At 38.4% G+C, this 21,362-nt stretch overlaps 1 protein-coding gene across 2 annotated transcripts; it reads left to right on the top strand.

Moving 5' to 3' along the window:
- The first annotated feature begins 1,124 nt into the window (after positions 1-1,124).
- Positions 1,125-20,383, top strand: ERI1 (exoribonuclease 1). Of its 2 annotated transcripts, none has more exons than XM_084877054.1 (7): positions 1,125-1,401; positions 4,749-4,927; positions 6,325-6,535; positions 7,809-7,892; positions 11,046-11,155; positions 13,082-13,196; positions 17,050-20,383. In XM_084877054.1, the coding sequence occupies exons 1-7, from the start codon at positions 1,294-1,296 to the stop codon at positions 17,290-17,292; spliced, it is 1,050 nt and encodes a 349-aa protein (XP_084733180.1). In that variant the 5' UTR covers positions 1,125-1,293; the 3' UTR covers positions 17,293-20,383. The 2 variants fall into 2 exon arrangements, with proteins under 2 accessions (XP_084733180.1, XP_084733181.1); XM_084877055.1 differs by lacking the exon at positions 1,125-1,401 and adding an exon at positions 1,447-1,522.
- The last annotated feature ends 979 nt before the right edge of the window (positions 20,384-21,362 follow it).

Below are 21,362 nucleotides of genomic sequence, written 5' to 3' on the forward strand. Positions count from 1 at the left end.
CCCTCTGCCCTGCCCCTCAGACTGGAAATTACCTCTAGGTGGAAAGCCAGGGTCAATTCCTGTCAAGAGAGGAATTGACAGGAGTGCCTCAGCCATGAAGACAGAAGAGAAACAGTCCAGAGATGGAAGACGCTGACAACACCTTGCCATACTAGCAGACAGGAGGTGTGTGTCGCTGAAGGATGCCCGGGACCAAACCAGAGAGGGTCGGACCTGCATCACCACCATTTGTCCACCAACCAGATCTGAAATACCACGGCTGACATGTACACATAAGGAACTGTGTGACATTGAAATTGGGACTCAAAAGAACTGTTGGTCCAGAAAGGAACTCACTACAGGCTGACTCATTTGCCTCTCAGCATAACCATTATGGCTTGTCTCAATTTCGGTTCTTATAAGGGAATTCCTTGTATCACATGATCTCACGCATCTAGGGGAAATAATGAACAACATAAATTGATGAACAGAAACAGACCTGGAGACAGAGAAGCAGGGATCAGACTGTTGGACCTCAGAGGGAAGGTAGGGGAGGATGGGGGTAAGGTAGAGAGATCCACCAAAGGACTTGTGTGCATGCCTATGGTCCTAGCCAGTGGTCATGGACAACAGGGGGGTGGGGGCATACATGGGGAGGGGCTTGGGGTGGGAATGGGGGGATGAGGACAATTATGTGATACCATAATAAATAAGTTAAAAAAAAAAAAAAGAAAGCCAAAGGTGATAGAGGGGTCACCTTGCTTCTTTTCTGTGAGGTACAACAGTCCAGACTGCGTGTTACCCATGGTCTGAAGACAGTTGTTTCATACATTATGTTCAGGTTTTGTTTTTTTTTTTTTTTTTAGCTGTCCAGACCCATTTTTCCTTGTTGTCCCGAAGAAGAAGCCTGTTATTTGCTATGTTTAAAATTCACCTCCCCTCCTCAGAAAACGTTGCTGGCATCATTTACCCTGTGGTACCTTCCAATGACGGGAGTAACTTCCATAGGAGCCCGCCTCCGCGTGGGGGCGGGAAAGCCCGTCTCCTCACTCGCGAGCGCCTCCTTCCGCCTTCCGGCCGCCCGCGCCGGCCCCGACGCCCGCGTTCCGTGCGCGCCGGCTCACTGCGCCTGCGCGGCGTGCGGACGCCGCCGCGCGCTCCCGGAAGTGGGAGGTGTCCGCCCGAGTTTGTGTGGCCGCCGCGGGAACGCCAGCCGGGAGTTTTTCCTCGTAGGGAGGCGAGGTCTCGGAGTTTGGCACCGTGAGCGCGAGCGAGTGTCGGTCTCCACGGTCCGCTTCTCCAGGGACGCCCGGCATGGAGGCTGATCCGAGCCCGCAGCCCGGCGGCAAGGCCGTGGCTCCCGCGCGGCAGGAGGCGCCGCGGTCCGAGCCCGGGGAGGAGCCGCAGCCCCGGCATCCCGAGGTGAGCAGCCCGCCCGCCCCTTCCTTCCTTCCTGGGTGTTCCGCTTTTTCTGTCCCAGCTCCGGGAGCCTTTCCTCGGGGTGGTTGTCCCCGAGCTCTCGCTGGTCCGAATTGCCTTCTGGGTGAGAGTCCACGGGCGAGGAGAGAGGCACGGGAGCTGGGGTTTGAGAAGTTGAGTGGGAATTCCGATCTAAACGTGCTGTGCAGCCCTGACCGGTGTGGCACAGTGGATAGAGCGTCGGCCTTCAGGCTGAAGGGTCCCGGGTTCCATTCCGGTCAAGGGCATGTACCTTGGTTGCGGGCACATCCCCGGTGCGGGGGTGTGCAGGAGGCAGCTGATCGATGTTTCTCACTCTCTGTCCCTCTCCCTTTCTCTGTGTAAAAAAAATCCATAAAATATATTTTAAAAGATAGATACAGAGACAGGAAAGCAACAGACAGACTGTCAAATGACAGCGGGAAGGTTAGGGAGAGGTGGGGGAGATAAGAGATCAACTGAAGAACTTGTATGCATGCATATAAGCATAACCAATGGACGAAAAACTGGGGAGGGAGGGCATGTATGGGAGTGGGAGGAAGGGGCAATGGTAAGATATGCACACATATACTACCTTAATAAAAAAAATAAATAAATAAACATGATGTGCACACTTGCCGTAGTCATTCTGCCCAGCCTGGATCGGTAATTGTCAGGCTGTGTTTTTTTCGAAAAAATCACACTATGTGTATGTCACTGGAGACCTTTGGGCCCGTCTTCTTCCAGTCTTTTGTGTCTGTTAGAGCTTCGTCCTTCATTTTTTTTGTCCATTTATTACTGTCCCATGTAGACCCACGTGTGACTCAATTTCTTAATGATTTCAACTGTTCCCTGGTAGTTACAGTGGCACAATTGTAAAGACGGACTTAAGAGCTTAGTTATTCATCTTCTTGGGTGCATATAGTTATTTTGACCCGCCCTGCGGAGTGTAAAACAATCTAATAACTAAAATTCATCATTTCCTGTTAATAACAAATGAATGTTGAGTAGCTCATAGAGTGAATGCTTACTTGCAGGAGGCTTCCTAGGGAGGGCTGCTTCCACCCTACTGTTGTGGAGCGAACGCCAGTGAATGACCACTGGAGTCCAGACCAAATTAAAATTTAGGGAGCCTTTAATGCCGGCGGGCTGACTGGTCTCCGTTCTCCTCACACAGAGTCCAGAGGACAGCCCCAACCGTTTGTGAACGACCGTTTTTAAACACATTCACTACACCCTGTTTAAATCAAAACAATTTAAAACCAAGTAGTTTTTCTTAAGCATGTCATTTACAGGGTCCTGGCGCCTGGTGGGGTAAGTAACTGCATCCCGTTATCAGGACAGTTGACAGTGATCTATCTTGTAAGGCTTACTGGCCTCCTGTTCTCAAGAAAACTGACTATAATTTATCCTGTAAGGCTCTTTTGTGACTTGCAGCTGGGATTTATGGCCAAGTCGACTAGGAGGAAGCATGCTCAAAAATTCCCACTCCCAGCTAATTCTCCAAGTAGCAGCTGGAAGGATCTTTTCCAGTTTACCCATCTGACTGGGTTGCTCCCCTCCTCGTCTCTGGTTTGTGGTCCCACAGGGCAGGGCTCCTGTGTCCATAGTAACTGCTTCAGCACACACTGCTTCCCTCTTGCTCCCTGCCTTGCCTTCTTCCAGGGTCTTGTTGTGCTGCCTTTGCCCTGCATGCTCTTCCTGGGGTTTTTGCACAGTTACCCCATTCTCCTTTACATGTTACTCTGAAGAAGGTCTTCCAGGGGCCTTCTCTCTAGAGAACATTTCTTCTTTCACCTCATTTCCCTCTTCATTCTGTGGCACTGTCAACAACAACATCATGTAAGTCAGTTTAAGAATAATGGTTAAAGCTTATTTTAATAAGAGAAGTATAATTGAATATGCTTCATGATATTTCAGTCTAAAAACTTTAAGATATGGTGACTTAGTAAGGCCTGGGTCTGTGTTCCAGATTGGTTTTAGTGACTGCCATATTTGTTAAAGATCTGTTGTTGGATACTCTTAATAAATGATGATGTGGATGGTTGTGTTGTTGTTTTTTTCATTCTCAAGCAGAGTGTTTTTTTGTTGTTGTTGTTGTTGGAAGTTAGCTAAGTAAATTTCCATTGTTCCTAGTATCAATTGTATTTGCAAATGAGTGTTGCATTTTTATATTTTTAACAAATAGGTTTAAATTCCATCAGAACTCTTCCTTCAGAAGAGTATTAGTCTAGTTAAGTTCTGCTATTTTAAGGTTGTTTTTTTTTTGTTTTTTTTTAGTGTCTGGATACAGTTTTATTTTTAACATTTTTATTGATTATTGACTTAAAAGGAAGGGACAGGGAGAAACATCAATGAAGAGAGAGACTCATTGGTCGGCGTGCCTCCTGCATGTCCCACACTGGGGATCAAGCTGGCAACTTGACATGTACTTTGGAAATCAAACAGCGACCTCTTGATTCATAGGTCTGACACTGAACCACTGAGCCATTCTGGCCAGGTAAAAAAAACCCCCAAACACTCCATTTTTTTATTTAAGAAAAGAAGAAAGATTTATAACATAATAATATAGTTATCCTGAATAACTGTTATATGTGACTTTTGGTAATTGTCTGCTTGAAACTGAATACATTTTCTTTTTTACCTTGGGTACTAGGAAATTTTGAATTAGATTCCTAGTCTATGCTGTTTTTATATTGGGCAATTTCTGTTAGCCTTGTGAAATGAAGTCAGGTGAAAAAAATCCTCAGGAAGGCATTGCTTTATACATGCATAATGTTGTAATGAGTAATTTAAAAATTAGTTTGTAAATTTTAGAATATTGTTAGTGAAAAGGTCTGTTCTATAATCTGTGGTAGTAATAAGTAAAAATACCACTTATTAATAGCCAAGATGGGTATGGTATTAGGAATCTGATACCCATAATCTTATTTAATCCTTAAAATAATCTTGCCTAAATACTATTTACAATTACCAAAACCAAATACCATTTGAGACAATTATTATTATACTTTGTTTTATAGATAAGGAAATGGATAACCAGAGGTTAATTAGTAACTACCTAAGGTCATGCTGCTGGTAAATGGTCAGCTGTGGCTCTGTACATAGTGCTCTTTTTACATAGCTTCATTGTTTATGAGGAACTTCTTGACTCAGGAGAGAACACTCTGAATTGTATTGGAAACACATCTCTTATTCTGCCTTCCTTCCAGTGATTGCAGCAGGCATGTTTCATTGAACATGGAGCACAAAGAGACCCCATCTTCAGAAGTTTGAATCTTTAAGATGCTTGTACTAATTTTAAACTATGTCTTTTTCTTCTTTTTTTGTAGAAAAAGCAACGATGTAGATATGATGGCCAAGAAACAAAAGGATCTAAGTTCATTACCTCCAATTCAAGTGATTTCAGTGACCCAGTTTACAAAGAGATTGCTATTACAAATGGTTGCATTAATAGAATGAGTAAGGATGAACTCAGAGCTAAACTTTCAGAATTCAAGCTTGAAACCAGGTAAATAAAATTATAAACATAGTACATGCTCATCCTAGAAAATCTTGAAAACACTGAAAAGGTTAAAAATAATCTTACCATAAAGAAATAACCATTATTAAAAATTCAAATAACTGTAATTTATATTCTTGTCTTTACTTGAATCTGTGTGTGCAATTCTTTTTTTCTGTCAGTCTTTTAGGTGATTGACTAGTACTGGGAGTTGAAGTCTCTGAATATTTTGACAGCCTACCAGTAGTGTGTAGGAATATCTATTTTATTATGCCAAGTGTTTTAAGTTCTTTCAGTTGCTCATTTGGTTGCTGGATAATATTTTATAATGTGATTGAATAATTTCTTTTGTCCATATGTATTACTAGAGGCTCAGTGCACAAAATTTGTGCATGGGTATGGTCCAAAATTTGTGCTTGGCCTACAATCAGGGCTGATCAGGGCCTTCTGGCTGCCCACCAGAGAGAGAGAGAGGAATATTGATTTGTTGTTCCACTTATTTATGCATTCATTGGTTAAGTCTTCCATGTGGTCTGAATGCAGATTGAACTGTGACCTAGGCGAATTGGGACGCTGCTCCCGACTGAACCACCCTGCCACGGCCTAAGGTGCCTTCTGAATTAGTTTTCCTAGTTAAATAACTAACAGACATTCAGGTATATATGCTAGGCTCCTATATTTTCATATTCATATGGACTTTTTTAGTTGTCCAACCTGCAAAAACCAAAAGAAAGAGGTAGATATGTTAATTAACAATATGTTAATTTACTTGAATTTTTATACTCTGAAATTTGTATTCGGCCAGTAGAATAAGTCAATATTATTTTCAGCTTTTTTTATGTATGTCATCTTAATCTTAAAGCGATATGACTATGTAGGTGGTGTATCCTGACAAGGTTTATGGTACACAGTACCAGAATATATTGAAGAAAATGCTCTTATATACTACAAAATGAAAAGGTACTTGCAAAAGAAAATATTGATGCTATATTAAACATAATATTTTAATTTGTTCTTTGCTAAATGAGCTTTATGTCTTGTTTTCTTTACATTTATTTTAGTAAACATTTACTAAATTATGCTGTCACTCTAGGTGTTCAATCCAGTGACAGCAGGTAAGATTTCAGATTCTTTTTTTTATTTTATTTTATTGATTTTACACAGGAATTGAGAGGGATAGAGAGTTAGAAACGTTGATGAGAGAGAAACATTGACCAGCTGCCTCCTGCACACCCCCTACTGGGGATGTGCACGCAGCCAAGGTACCTACCCCTGACCGGAGTCGAACCCAGGACCTTTCAGTCCGCAGGCCGAAGCTCTATCCACTGAGCCAAACCGGTCTCGGCAAGAGTTCAGATTCTTGACCATGAAATTCACCTAAGAGTTAATTTTATTATTTTCCTTAGAGGAGTAAAGGATGTACTAAAGAAGAGGCTGAAAAACTATTATAAGAAGCAGAAGCTGATGTTGAAAGTGGACAATTGTGCTGACAGTTACTACGACTACATTTGTATTATTGACTTTGAAGCCACTTGTGAAGAGGGTAACCCACCCGAGTACATACATGAAATAATTGAGTTTCCTGTTGTTTTACTGAATACTGGTACCTTAGAAATAGTAAGTGAGTTGTTATATTTTAATTTTACTTTTAATAGTAACTATTCTGGGATTGGTTAGTAAGGCAAAGGATCTCAGTTGCTGTTTCAGCTAGAATTAGAATTCTAAGTGGGCCCTTTGCTGTGTGCTTTGTATCAATTTGATTAATAGAAAGGCTATAATAAAATAATTTTAAAGTCTGCTTTCTCCTTTTCCAGTAGCTAAAATTATAGTGGCTTTTCTATTTGCTTAGAACACATATCTGGCTAGACTTCAGAATCTCCTGGGTTGTGAAAAAAAGTGCTGATGCCCAGCCCTTATCTCAGAGATTCAGGATTAGTTGTTCGCTGCTGTGGTCCCTGACGTCAATAATTTTTAAAGCTTCTCAGTTAAAATTTTTCTCAACTTTTCCTTTGAAGGAGTTTTAACGATGTCAGGGTTGAGAACCACTGTTATAGGCTATCCTCTGGTCTCTGAAAATGATAATTTACAGAAATCACCTTTCAACTCAGAACTGGCCATCTTTCTGGTGAAAAGTTTATGGGGAAACAACTCTCATAACCTAGGCTTCTAAACCATCTAAGTATATTTGCTTTAGGTACTAGTTATCCATGTTACTAGTTCAGGAGGTCACCAGGAATTCTCCATAATAATACTGTTCCCCTTGTAAAATCTGAGAGAATATATCATAACATTTCATCTATCCAAAAGCTACTCCCAATACTATGAGATATCATAGAGTCAAATTTTGACTTCAGAGTTCAGTTTAATGGAATCTTAGTATAACAGTAAGGACTATTGAGGAGTAAATGAGAGAGCAGTAATCTGGAGATAATTTAAGTGAAGACTGGTATTTAAATGAATAATAATTTGAAAAACTTTTAGTATCTTGAAGTAGAGGTTGCATTTAATAATAGTCTGACAGTTTTAAAATATTACAAACAAAAGTGTCTACACCATGTTTCTCTGGAAAATGTTTATTTAAACTTCAGTTTGCTGGCTTGCTTGCAGACACTTGCTTTATTGTAAAAAGTTTAAAACAAACATAATTTTTAAAATAAAAAAATCAGAGTGTTTCTGGAGAATTTATCAGTGCTGCCTTAATCAAAATGGAGTATGAGGGGGGAAATCAGAGTGCTTTGGGAATAGGGAAGTACCCTTAAATTGTTAAAATTCGAAGTTCTATGCTACAAGCACCTACAGTTATAATCTTGTGTGGTTGCATTAGTCATGTATCATGTGTCACATATCTGAAGTCATAAAAAGACATTAACTTGCTGTCCTTTTTTCATAGGAAGATACGTTTCAGCAGTATGTGAGACCAGAGGTTAACACTCAGCTTTCTGATTTCTGCATCAATTTAACTGGAATTACTCAGGTTATAATTCTGTGTTCCTTTTTCAAGAGTTTGCAAGTTGTTTTAAAATTAGTGATTTATTTAATAGTTTAAGTTAATAGGTTTTTAAAATCTATGCTTGCTTGGTAAAGATTTTTCATATTGTAATGTTTAAGAAACAGAAAAGCAAATTTTATATCTAAAACCTTTCTCAACTTTTCCTTTAAAGGAGTTGTAATGATGAATCTAAAGGTTCATTTGTTTGCGGTGTTAGTAAATTAATTATTACTGTGCTGAACTTGGAGCTAAAGTTTAAAAATATATCTGTTTTCAACCTGACTTTATATACAGTGCTAGAAGGCCCACTGCATGAAATTCGTGCAGGGGAGGGGGAGGTCACTCAACCTGGCCTGCACCCTCTCGCAATCTGAGATCACTGGCTCCTACCTGCCCGCCTGATTGCCCCTAACCACTCTGCCTGCCTGATCAGCCCTAACCACTCTGCCTGCCTGCCTATCTGATCGCCCCTATTGGCTTGTCTGCATGCCTGATCACCTCTAACTGCTGCAGCTTCTTCAGAAGGACATCCAGAAGGTCGTTTGGCTGTGCAGTCTAATTAGCATATTACGCTTTTATTATTGTAGATAAGAAATATTACTGATGCCGAAGCCGGTTTGGCTCAGTGGTAGAGCGTCGGTCTGCGGTCTGAAAAGTCCCAGGTTCGATTCCTGTCGGGGGCATGTGCCTTGGTTGTGGGCACATCCCTGCTGGGGGTTGTGCAAGAGGCAGCTGGTCGATGTTTCTCTCTCATCGACGTTTCTAACTCTCTCTCCGTCTCCCTTCCTCTCTGTAAAAAAAATCAATAAAATATATTTAAAAAAATATTATTAGAAATATTACTGATGATTACCTTTATTCTAAGAAAATTCAAAGGGGGGAGATCACCTAGAGATGGAAATAATGACTGATGAGGCCTTGTGCCTCTCTTTTGGGTAAGTGATAGTATCTTCAGTTATTTAAGGGGTATTTTTGTGACCCTGCTATTATTCCTGGAAGTTTAATATAGGGTAAAAGGTGAGAATAAATGCCAAATAGGCAAAGGCTAGGTTTTGTCTGTTGGCTCAGAGCTCCATCTATGCCCTTCTGTGCTTTCCTGTAGTTCAGGGGAAACTGCATTTCCTAGATGCCCCTGGGGCTACCTTCTCACTGCGGAGCATGGACGCAGTGGAGAAGCTCCGCTCTCTGCCCCTCACTGGGCTCAGCAGGGGTGGGGGCAAGGGCAGTGCAGTCCGCAGGCTGCTGTCTTCCTTGGCAGCACCGTTCCAATGGCAGCAGTAAGTTCTCAGCAGCCTCAGCAGGGCTTGGTCTGGCTCTTTCATCCATGAGAGTGAGAATGGCTTCCTATAGCTATTAATCTCTAACTTCACTTTTTTGTCTCCTTTCCTTTACAACCCTTTGGTAACCAATTTCCAACATTAAATCCTATCTGTTTGAAATACCTAGTGGGGGCTCTATTTCTCCACTGATGCAGGTGAACCCACAGCCCAGCCTAAGCAAAGAATAATATGAATGGGGAGGAGGCTGAGGGGATCATTGATAAGCCAGAAAAAAATAAAAAAAAGAAGAAGAAATCATATAATGGGATGTCAAGGACAACATGCTATGAGTTATTTTTTTGATTGTTAATCCTCCTTAGAGAATATTTTCCCATTGATTTTGAGAGAGAGAAAGAGAGAGAGAGAGAAAGAGACATCAATGTGAGAGACACATAAATTGGTTGTTTCCTGCATCTGCCCAAACAGGGCTGAGGATTAAACCTGCAACCCAGGTTTGTGCCCTTGAACCTGAGATCCTTCAGTAGGCAAGTGAATGCTCTAACCACTGAGCAATGCTGGCAGGATATGCTATGATTTCTGATGTAGCAGTTGCAGGTGGTGATAAGGCATTGGGCCTCTAGTGTGTGTGTGTGTGTGTGTGTGTGTTTGTATATGTAATTATTTTTAGTCTCTGATTTTGGTTGTATTCTAAATATTTTTTATTGAATTTTTACAGAGAGGAAGAGAAAGGGGTAGAGAGTTAGAAACATCGATGAGAGAATCATCGATCAGCTGCCTCTTGCACACCCCCTACTGGGGATGTGCCCGCAACCAAGATACATGCCCTTGACCGGAATCGAACCCGGGAACTTTGAGTCCACAGGCTGACGCTCTATCCACTGAGCCAAACCGGTTTCAGCATGATTTTGGTTGTATTCTAATGTGGCAGGCCCTTTGTTCATTTATTTAGCTCCTTTGTTAATTTATTCATTCACTCAACAAATATTTTAGTGCCTACTATAGTATTTACCAAGGTACTAGGTCTACAAAGATGGTCAAATCAGTCTCTCCCTCAGTTCAGTTAACAATCTTTATTCAGGAGGACACAAAGAAGAAACCAGTGGTCACAATATGGTTACGAAGGCTGACAAGTCAGGGTATCATAGGCATCTAAAAAAAGAGGGTTGTCCTGAGTGAAACTTGCTCGCGTTGGTGAACTTGGGCTGAGTCACGATAGGTCAGTAGGTGGAAAAGAATGACTGGGCATTTTAGGTGTAACAGCAGGATTGTAAGTAGTTCGTGGTGGTTTACAGGCATATGCTCCCATATAAACCTAAGGTGGTAGCTGAGGCCTGCAGTGTCATGCAGAGCCTTGTGTGTCTTTCTATCCTGAAAGCCTTGGGGAGTGTTTGGAGGATTTTAAGTATGAAAGTGATGTGATAGGTAAGACTTACATTTTAGGAAACTCAGTTTGGCAGTGGTGTGGAGTACGTGGTAGAAAGATGTGAGCTTCGAGATAGATTAGTATAGAGTGAGAAGAGATGTCCCTTTTCTCTACTCCAGAGAGTGGTAAGCTACTAGGGTGAGGTCTATAAAAAGAGAACCATTGGGGATTATTTTTAAGTCTTAATTTTGGGAGGATTATGTGCTTCACTTGAAAGTAGTCCCCTAATATTTGGCTATTAACAATTTTTAATTATATAAAAAATGAAATGTTAGGTGTAATTCAGCCAAGGAAATCATGAAGACTTTAAAACATTATAGATAAGACTCTCACTCTGTTCCTTTCCCTCCAGTGTTTGTGTCTGGGTATCTTGTGTCTGGGTATGACTACATGTAGCTACTCTGATTTTTGTATATTTTACTTTTATATCCTCAGGATCAGGTAGACAAAGCTGATACCTTCCCTCAGGTACTGAAAAAAGTAATTGACTGGATGAAATTGAAGGAATTAGGAACAAAGTATAAGTATTGCATATTAACAGATGGGTAAGTAGGAAAATTTATAGTATTTTTACCTACTTTTTAAAATTAAGGATGTCCTTATTTAACTTTTAGAATAACCATAAGAATATTATTTACTAAAGGAGACAATAGTTTTCCTTTTGTTATATTTGAAAGCAATAAAAAAGTCTAATCCAGGACTGGAAGGCTAGAAAAAGATACATATTAAAATGTAAAACTAAAACTATTTTCATAAGGACACTTGCTTGCTCAGAAAAGTCCAAATCTTCAGTCTTGTGTTCAAGGATCTCTCATCTAATGTTTCCCTACCTGTGTAGCCTAAGGCACCTGCCTTTCTTATTTGCCTTAGTCAGGCTGGCCCATGAATCACATGGTTTATCCTTTTCCTATGTACTTCCACCTCTCTCTCTCCTGGAAGGCTCTCTTCCTTTACCACTTCCTTGTTATTATTCAAAGCCTACCACATGTTTACTCTGGACACTACAATTCACATTGTTGTTTTTTTTTTTGCTGTTTTTTTTTTTTTTTTTTGCTTGAAGTCATATAAAAACTCTCTGATATGTACCATTTATATTAGCATCTGACTAAATATTCTGATATCTAAACTTTATATACATAAGACTTAGGTTTGCAAAGAGATTAAAAATCCTCTCAGAGCAGGGACTTTGGCTAGTTGGTGGTCTTTCGTATAGCGCTTACTGTAATTTTGAATTAAAAATGTGTGTTCCAAAGGCATTTGTGAAATGAAAGACTAACTGGGAAATGAGGAACATCAACAGAAGCTGTGCCAACACAGCTCCTCCCATGATGCTATTCAGGTTCAAGAAGGAAGTTCTCAACAGCTTTTATTTCAAACTGTGGACACTGTATTTTTAGATTGTATACTACAGCTATGATGTCACTTCCTTAAAGGATTTAGAGACCTTCACAAAGAACAAGGAAAGAGCATTGCATTTAATCACATTGTAATGACATTTTAACAATGCACATTTGGGAAAATGTTGATGGACCTCTTTAGAAATCTCATTGATTTCAAACACGAATGATCAACGTTCCTACACAAGTATACATATGTTTTTGTTGTAACACAGTGTGTGCGATTCTGTAAAAACCTCACATCATGGGACAGACCATTCAAAACCTGTGCAATTAACCAGCGCACTAATAAAGGCAGTAATTGATAACTCCAGATGTAATTTGGACAGCCAGGCAAGCATCTCTGTAGGTGGGGACTTCACCAAAGTTGCATGAGAGGATATTACACATGTGTGGAAGCAATGAGATCCTGGGGACAGGCACTTATTTTTAATTTTCTTAAAATACATTTCAAAGTACAGTAGTTGAGTTGAGAGCTGTGTTTTGTTTTTCCTGCTGAAGGTTATAAGTTTGACTGCTATTATTCTGACTCCCTCTGGCTAGTAAAAACCCACCTATGGAACCAACAATTTTATTACACAGGTTGATTAGTATTATGGGAACATACTATAGCAGACGAAATTGTATTCTAACTACCTGATACCAGCTCCTTTTATCTCTTTCAAGTATTTTTGTTCATTTATTTTTATTGTATTTCAAAATGTACCCTCACAAAACTTTCCAATATGATAAACCTGACACTAAAAGTAAGCTTAGCAGAATTATTTTAGAATTATGAAAAAATATTCAACAAGATAGAGGTTTGCCTAGATAATCAGAACCATAAAAATAATTAAGATCACCCTAATAGATTAGTTTGTGAAAAAAATTTGATATACCCACCTTTTTATTTTTTGTTAAAGTTTATTTTTATAATTAATATTTTAGAAGAACAGATTTTAATTTTCTAAGCTCTATGTTATATGTAAGAAAGGTGTCATGTAAATAAAAAACATAAAATGCGTTAAAATACTCATTTGTAAAAATAGGATAGCATTTATTTTATCCATTTATTTTCTCTTTTTGATTTACAAGTTCGTGGGATATGAGTAAGTTCCTGAACATTCAGTGCCGGCTCAGCAGGCTCAAATATCCTCCTTTTGCTAAAAAGTGGATCAATATTCGAAAGTCATATGGAAACTTTTACAAGGTACAATTTCTATATTTTGATTATATTTTTAAGCTGTTGATAAGTTTATTATTTTTTGTATGCACATTAAGTTATGATCTACTAGGTGCTTTTCACAGGAAAAGGCCATATAGTAATTAGTTGTTACTTTCAGATTCCAAATTAGTTATGTTCATATGAGTTTAGAAAGAGAAGCTGTTTTTTCTTTTAATCTGTTACATAAGTAGATTAATATGATCCTCAATAAACGATTTGAAATTGTTGGGGTATTCAATATGTGGATTATTTGTGGAACAGTTACCACTGGATTTTAATTTTATCAAATTTAATACTTGTAAAACATTTATTAAATGAAAAATTTTAAAATATAATATTGCAAAGCTGTTAACAGTTGGCAGTTTTTCACCATGGCCCTTATCAGTACTGGTTTCTGTTGTCCTGAGACAAACACTTTCAACTTGTTAAAGCTATTTCTTCTAATACTGACCTTAATATTCCTAAATTATGTGTTTGTACTATTTCCTGAATTTCAGTTTGAGGTATCTATTAATGGAAGATGAAGCACCGTTTTGCATATCCTTCTCCCTGCATCTTTCTTTTCTTTTTTTTTTTAAATATATTTTTTTATTGATTTTTTTTTTACAGAGAGGAAGGGAGAGGGATAGAGAGCTAGAAACGTCGATGAGAGAGAAACATCGACCAGCTGCCTCCTGCTCACCCCCTACTGGAGATGTGCCCACAGTCAACGCATATGCCCTTGACCGGAATCGAACCTGGGACCTTTCAGTCCGCAGACCGACGCTCTATCCACTGAGCCGAACCGGTCCTGGCTCTCCCTGCATCTTTCTGATATAGTTACATTGCCTCTACAACTGAATCATTATTCAGTGTTTGTATTCCTACTAGAGGCCCGATGCAAGAGTAGGCCTTCCTTCCCCCATGTGCCGGCGCCGGCTCCCGCACAGCTCCCGCTTCATCTGGAAGGTCGTCCAGAAGGACATCCAGGAGGATGTCAGGTCTAATTAGCGTATTATTCTTTCATTAGTATAGATGATGATGGATTGTGTTCATAGCTTTTCCTCAGATTTATTAATTAACTTATTTAGTTTTCTTATCCTATTCCTTTCCATTCTGCAAATCACTTCTTAGCAACTGTACTTAGAACATCTGGGTAGTCTGTTTCTCTCTCCTTCTTCCCCCGTGTAATAACTTCCTGGAGTCTTTAATTCTGTTCTGATCTGAACTTTTGTACTTTTGTTGTTCATACTTCTAAAATCATCCAGAAGATTTTCTTTTCTTTTCTCTCATCTTTCTCATCTTTCTTCCTTTACTTCTTCATTTTGGTGAAGCACATCCTAAAGCAGGTTCATGAGAAAAGTTGTTTGTTTCAAAATGTTTTTCGTGTGTGGTTTTAACATTTCTTAAAACTGAGAACTATGAGTATAGAAAAGTGGAGTTTGACAGGTTGTTTAAAGTGAAATCCCTTGTAATTTCCACTTGCTCACCCCCTCCCCTTTCCTCCGAAAGCTCCCCCAATCCATACCTTTAATAGGAATCATTTTCTTGCTTTTCTGTACAGCCTTAATATGTATATGTTTATGTTTATATCACAAAGGTAGGTTTTGCCTATTTTTGAACGTGACATCATTAGCACCATACTGTTTTGTTTATTTTGCTTTTCCCTCTCAACGTTATGGTTGAGATTTTCCATGTTGTATATATGGCTGTAGTTCATTTATTTTATTGAGAATCCTATTGTGTGACTATACCAGAGTGTATCTGATGCACTTTGCCTGGCCATTTGGGTTTCGGTTTGAGGCTTTTATGAACAGTAGTGCTAGGAACATTCTTGTGTATGTCTTCTGGTGTCTTTGTGCACTCATTTCTCTAGGTTATAAACCTAGGAGTGGACTTGCTGGGATATAGGATGTGTGTGTCATTGGCATTTCTAGATAACGCAAACAGAGTTTTCCAAAGGAGTTACATCAATTTGCATGTTTCACCTGAAGAATATATGAATTGATAATTATTTCATGTTTTTGCCAGCATCTGGTATTACCATACATTTAAATGTAAGTCTACCCTCGCAGGTTTGGCTCTGTGGATAGAGTGTCATCTGTGGACCAAGGGCCCTGGGTTCAATTCTGGTCAAGGGCATGTACATCGGTTGCAGGCTCCTGTGCCTGTGCAGGAGGCAACCAATTGATGTGATTCTCTCACATCAGTGTTCATTGTTTCTCTCTGTCTCTCCCTCTCCCACTCTCCCTAAAAATCAATGGAAAGCCAAAACCGGTTTGGTTCAATGGATAGAGCGTCGGCTTGGGGACTGAAGGGACCCGGGTTTGATTCCGGTTGAGGGCATGTACCTTGGTTGCGGGCATATCCCCAGTGGGGGGTGTGCAAGAGGCAGCTGATCGATGACTCTCTCTCATCTATGTTTCTAGCTCTCTATCTCTCTCCCTTCCTCTCTGTACAAAAGCAATAAAATATATTTATTAAAAAAAAAAAATCAATGGAAGAATATTCTCGGGTGAGGACTAAAAAATAAAAATAAGTTGTTGGATGTGTGATGCCATCTTGTTGAGGTTCTAAATTGCATTTGCTAATTACTTATGAGGTTGAGCTTCTTTTACTATGATCATTAGCCATTTGGATTTCTTCTTTTATGGAGTCCTGGTTTAAATCTATTCATTTAAAAAACATTGGTTAGTCTTTCCTTATGTAGTGAGTAAGCAGTACAACTGAAATTGTGAAGATGACCACCTGATATAAACATTTATATAAATGGTGTAGGTGATATAAACCATTTATATAAAATGTAAAACCTAGCCGAAACTGGTTTGGCTCAGTGGATAGAGCATCGGCCTTTGGACTGAAAGATCCCAGGTTCGATTCCGGTCAAGGGCATGTACCTGGTTGCAGGCACAAACCCCAGTGGGGAGTGTGCAGGAGGCAACTGATCAGTGTTTCTCTCTCATCGATGTTTCTAACTCTCTATCACTCTACCTTTCTCTCTGTAAAAAAATCAATAAAGTATATTTAAAAAAAAATGTAAAACCTAACAAATCTTTCTGAGGAGGATATACTAAAGATAGAACAGTGATTCTCAAAAGTGAAATTTAATGAGTGTGTGAGATTTTTATATTTATCTAAATGGAATGGGTATTTAAATAAGCTGAAAAATACGTGACATTGTCTTTCATTTTTTTTTTTTTTTTTTAAATTATCACTAAGGATATGCTTTCCATTGACTTTAGAGAGAGTGGAAAGGAGAGGGAGAGAGAAAAACAAACATTAATGTGAGAGGGAAACATTGATCTGTTGCCTCCCATATATACCTCAACCTGTGATTTAACCCACAACCCTGACTGGGAATCGAACCTGAGACCCGTTGGTACACGGGATGATGTTCCAACCAACTGAGCCACACTGGCCAGAGCGTCTTTTATTCTTGATCTTAATTATTTTTCATCATCCAGAAATGCCAGATATGTTTTGTATCTCTGTTTAGGAGTCATTCAAGTAAAATAACATATTACAGAAAAATACCATGTGTACAAGAATTAGTTTGGGTTAAAATGGTAGAGCTTCAGTTTAGAAGAACAACATATTTTGTTTCATAAATTATTTGTTAAATTATAAAACTGTAAACTTTTTAGATGTCTTGAGGATTCCACCTGTCAATATATATTTTCATCCAAAGCACTAGAGCCCTGGAGGTTTATATTATTAATTTACTTTAATTAACCAGGAGTATTTGCCCTTTGTTTAACTGTATGTAGCTATTACTATTAGGTTTTTTGTTTTTTATTTTTTTACTTCATAGTCACTGTTAGAATAATAAAGAATTATTTATTGCTTGTTTATTTTTCAGGTTCCTAGGGGCCAAACCAAACTGACAATAATGCTTGAAAAACTAGGAATGGATTATGATGGGCGGCCTCACAGTGGCCTTGATGACTCCAAGAATATTGCCCGAATAGCAGTTCGAATGCTTCAGGATGGATGTGAACTCCGAATTAATGAAAAAATGCATGCAGGACAGTTAATGAGTGTGTCTTCCTCATTACCAGTAGAGGGCGCTCCACCTCCACAAATGCCACATTCTAGAAAATGACAAGCATTTTTGCCTTTTGCCCATGGATCATTCACTATAACTGCAGTTGCTACAAAAGGGTAGCAGATGAATACTTACTGAAGTGCAAAATTTAAGCACCTTAGATATAAAACCTTACTTACAGTTATAGATACATATATGTGAACAGATTCTGTGGAGAGGGCATATTGAATTATTTGTCACCAGCACTTTTATATGAGCAGTAATTGTTACACAGTAACAGTTCCTTGAGAATTGAATTTTATAGTTTAAGGTGTCTAAGATGTGTTTTTTTTTGGTTTTAAATGCAAAGGTTTATTGAGTTTCCCTTTAATTGTCATCTCATTGAATTAAAATATATAATGTATTTCTACATTAACATCATTAGATCAAATTATTTCTTAAATTGTATAAAAGATTGGAAGGTGGACCTTATATAGCTTTTGGTTTCTAAGCATATTATAGTCCTATTGATTTTTGAAGTTTGTATGTGAAGTTCATCTGTTTGTGGTGAATTTCATAAAATACTTGGTACACATATTTGTCTGTGTTTGTTTCAATTTATAATTGTAAGACTTGTGATAGATTATAGGGTCTGGTTAAAAATTCAGTACTGATGACAATGCAAAGTCAGAAGAAAATACCACTTAAAGGACTATCAGGGCTATACTCAGATTTTATAATACACAGATAAATCAGTGGGACTTGGGGACTGGGCTTTTTGATTCCCCTCCTTCTCATGACATATATCTGCCCTAATTCTTAAATCTAAGAGAACATGCTTTGAAGTAGACTAAAAACTAAGGATCATTACTGAATTTTTCATTTGTATTTAACATTGTGAGTGAGGTTAATAAAGTCAAGTAATGCTTTCTACCATGTTTTATGTTTTATTATTAAAAACCGACTTTACATAGTGACTACTAAATGTTGAACAGTTAATTCTTAACTAATTTTAAAAACAAAAATGTGTTCACAGAATTGAGAAAGGAAAACTCTTTTTATTTAGAAGCTAAAAATATGTATTTTCAGACTTGCATTTATCCCTATAGCTTTCTTGAACAATTTTATTGGCATCGTTTTTTTCCATGGAGCATTTTCATTGACATTGCTTTTTTCTTTTTAAATAATTGTGATGCTACTTAATTTTAATGGTTTATGTGTTATAATCAAATGAATTTTATAGAGGATTTTCAACCCTGATGGATAGGATAAAAGTAGGTATTTTTCTTGGTATGAAACTATACACAGTGCTCATGTAAAAGTAGAATCAGCATCATTAGAGAATAACAGGTGGACAATAGAAGGCACAGGGCTATATGATGCCCTTAGACAAACTGATGTGGATTATAGCAAAACATCTAGAAGTTTTAGGTTTTTACAGTAAACTGGAGGTGAAGTGAATATATGCTTAGATTTTTGAACAACAACAAAAAAATCACCATATAATATACCATATGATATTACTGAAAGTTTTAAAGAATTCCCTTCAAGTCCTTATTGAGCTACTGTGCCATGGCAGAGGAGTAGAGAGTAGTAAATCACATTGAAATGTGGATGCTAGGAGATCCATTTGACATAGTCCTTGGGTGATTTTGCCACATTAACCACGTTACCATTGAATTCAAATTCACGCCATGGCAAAACTGGAATTACCTCTCACCAGCTTCCAGAGTGGCTCATCAGTAGCTGAAGCTGCAAGTGGGAAACCTGAGAATGGCAAAGAAATACTACATTTCCCTCTTGTTTCTTTTAAAGACACTGCTAATTTTTGCCGATTTTTCTTTTTTGCTAAGTACCGAAGTACCAAGAAGCTCCTTTTGTATTTATTGTGAAGACCTCAACATTATAAGCTCTCACTATCCTTTGGCTCAAGCAAATATTTTATCTGGTGATGCTTTATAGTCTTAATTCATTTTTTTAGACTTTATGCAGAAATAATGAACAAATATAATTGTATATATTTAAAGTATAAATGTGATCATTTGATATCCATTGTAAAAGGATCACCGAGATCAAAATAATTAACACATGTATCACCTCATATTAACTTTTTTCCTTTTTTTTTTTTTTGGTAAGAATGCCTAAGGTCTCAGCAACTTTCAAGGATATAATAGTGTTTAATTAACCATCGTCACCATGTTGTGCATTAGATCCTCAGAATTTATTCTTTATATAACTGAAAGTTTGTACCCTTTGTCCTGCGTCATCCTATTTTCCCCATCCCCAGCCCTTGTTGGTTTGTAGTTTATTGTTTTTGTGGGAAGATGAGCATTGGAACTGCCTAGCCCTCTATCTTACTCACCTCACCTTCCTCTGAACTCATTTTTAATTGTTTTGTTGAGTCTCTGCCCTTCCCTCCAATTGGATATATCTTGTGTCAAGTGGACTTTTGTTTTTAATACATTTTTATTGATTTCAGAGAGGAAGGGACAGAGAGATAAACATTAACGATGAAAGAGAATCATCGATTAGCCACCTCCTGCATACCCTGCACCAGATCGAGCCCATAACCCAGGTTGGGAATTGAACTATGACCTCCTGGTTCATAGGTCGACATTCAACCATTGAGCCATCCAGGTTGGACCAAGTGGATTATTCATTGGATTTTGCTGAAACTGTTAATCATGTCTGTTCTGATGAGATGAAATTAAACAGGGATTTCTGCTTTCTACTTTTTGATTTTTGCAAGGGAAATGCTTAAGAGATGAATGCCATCTAGTGTTTCAGAAAACCAATAATAATTTATTCTTGTCAGGTTTTATTTTCTTCAACATTGTAATATATACTATGTACTATAATGATATTAATAGTCATTATTTATTCTTTACAAAAAACCCTTTTGTTTCTTCTTTAACAATTAGCTATGTTATTTTTTTGCTCTCTACTTTCCACTTGTTCTGATATGTTTGATACTAGGTTTCTGTTGTATTATTTCAGATGCATAATTTTTAGAACCAACTGAGGAATATACCAGAGCACTGTATTTTTTCCTTGGTTTGTTTTGTGTTCTTGGATAAAATACTTAAAAACATTTGCTGTGAAAAAATCTTTTTGGAGGTCTTTTTTTTTTTTTTTTTTTTTGCACCAAAATAAACCTGTTTAACCTGTTTCTTAGGGACAAGTTTCTACCTGGATTGAAATGAAAAACCATAGGAGTCAGTAACATATTATCTATTAAGAGGGATATGGTATCATTGAAGACTAGTTTATGGTCATTTTTTAAAGATGGGGCCAGTTGTCTTGCTCTCTTTAATGCATCATGATGAATATTATCCCCAATGATCATGCAAAACAGAGTAGTTTGGGGGAGAGGAAAAGAACCGGTAGTAAAATTGAAGACGGAAGGAAGCAGGGTGGTCAGGATAACTATGTTTGGCGTAGGCTGTAGGTGGGGTCACCAAAGCAACTACCTGCCCTTGATGTGAATAAGCCTGTATGTGCCACTAGATTGGACAGATTGTGTTTTGAAGGAAGACTCGGTATCTAAGCTGTGAAGAAGTGTGCATTCCTTAAGAGCAGTGACTAGGACTTCTCCATCTTTGATTCCCACGGTGATTCTAAAAGTGCCTTGCCCATAGTCAAGTTTAGTGCTAGTAAATGAATGACAGGCTTTAAATATCCTTGTTAAAAATTATACTTAGAAGTTTCCTCTTCTGCACCTGTATTTCAATCCCCTGCCCCCAGAAAGCTTCCAAAGCCCATAAACTGGTAATCTGGAGCAGGGGCTGGCAGACTTCCATAGGCCAATCTGGCCCCCTGACTTTTTCTATGGCCTGTAAACTAACTATGGCTTTAACATTTTTAAGTGGCTGAAAAAGGTAAAGAGGTAATAATATCGGTATCCTTTACTTTCTGAAAATCCACATCATGCCTCTTCATTTTTAAAAAAAATATATTTTATTGATTTTGTACAGAGAGGAAGGGAGAGAGAGAGCCAGAAACATCAATGAGAGAGAGTCATCTATCAGCTGCCTCTTGCACACCCCCTACTGGGGATATGCCCGCAACCAAGGTACATGCCCCCGACCGGAACCGAACCCGGGACCCCCCAGTCCCCAAGCCGACGCTCTATCCACTGAGCCAAACCG

This window comes from Pipistrellus hanaki, assembly GCF_964339955.1.
Source record: "Pipistrellus hanaki genome assembly, chromosome: 3".
In the NCBI taxonomy this organism is placed as follows: domain Eukaryota; kingdom Metazoa; phylum Chordata; class Mammalia; order Chiroptera; family Vespertilionidae; genus Pipistrellus; species Pipistrellus hanaki.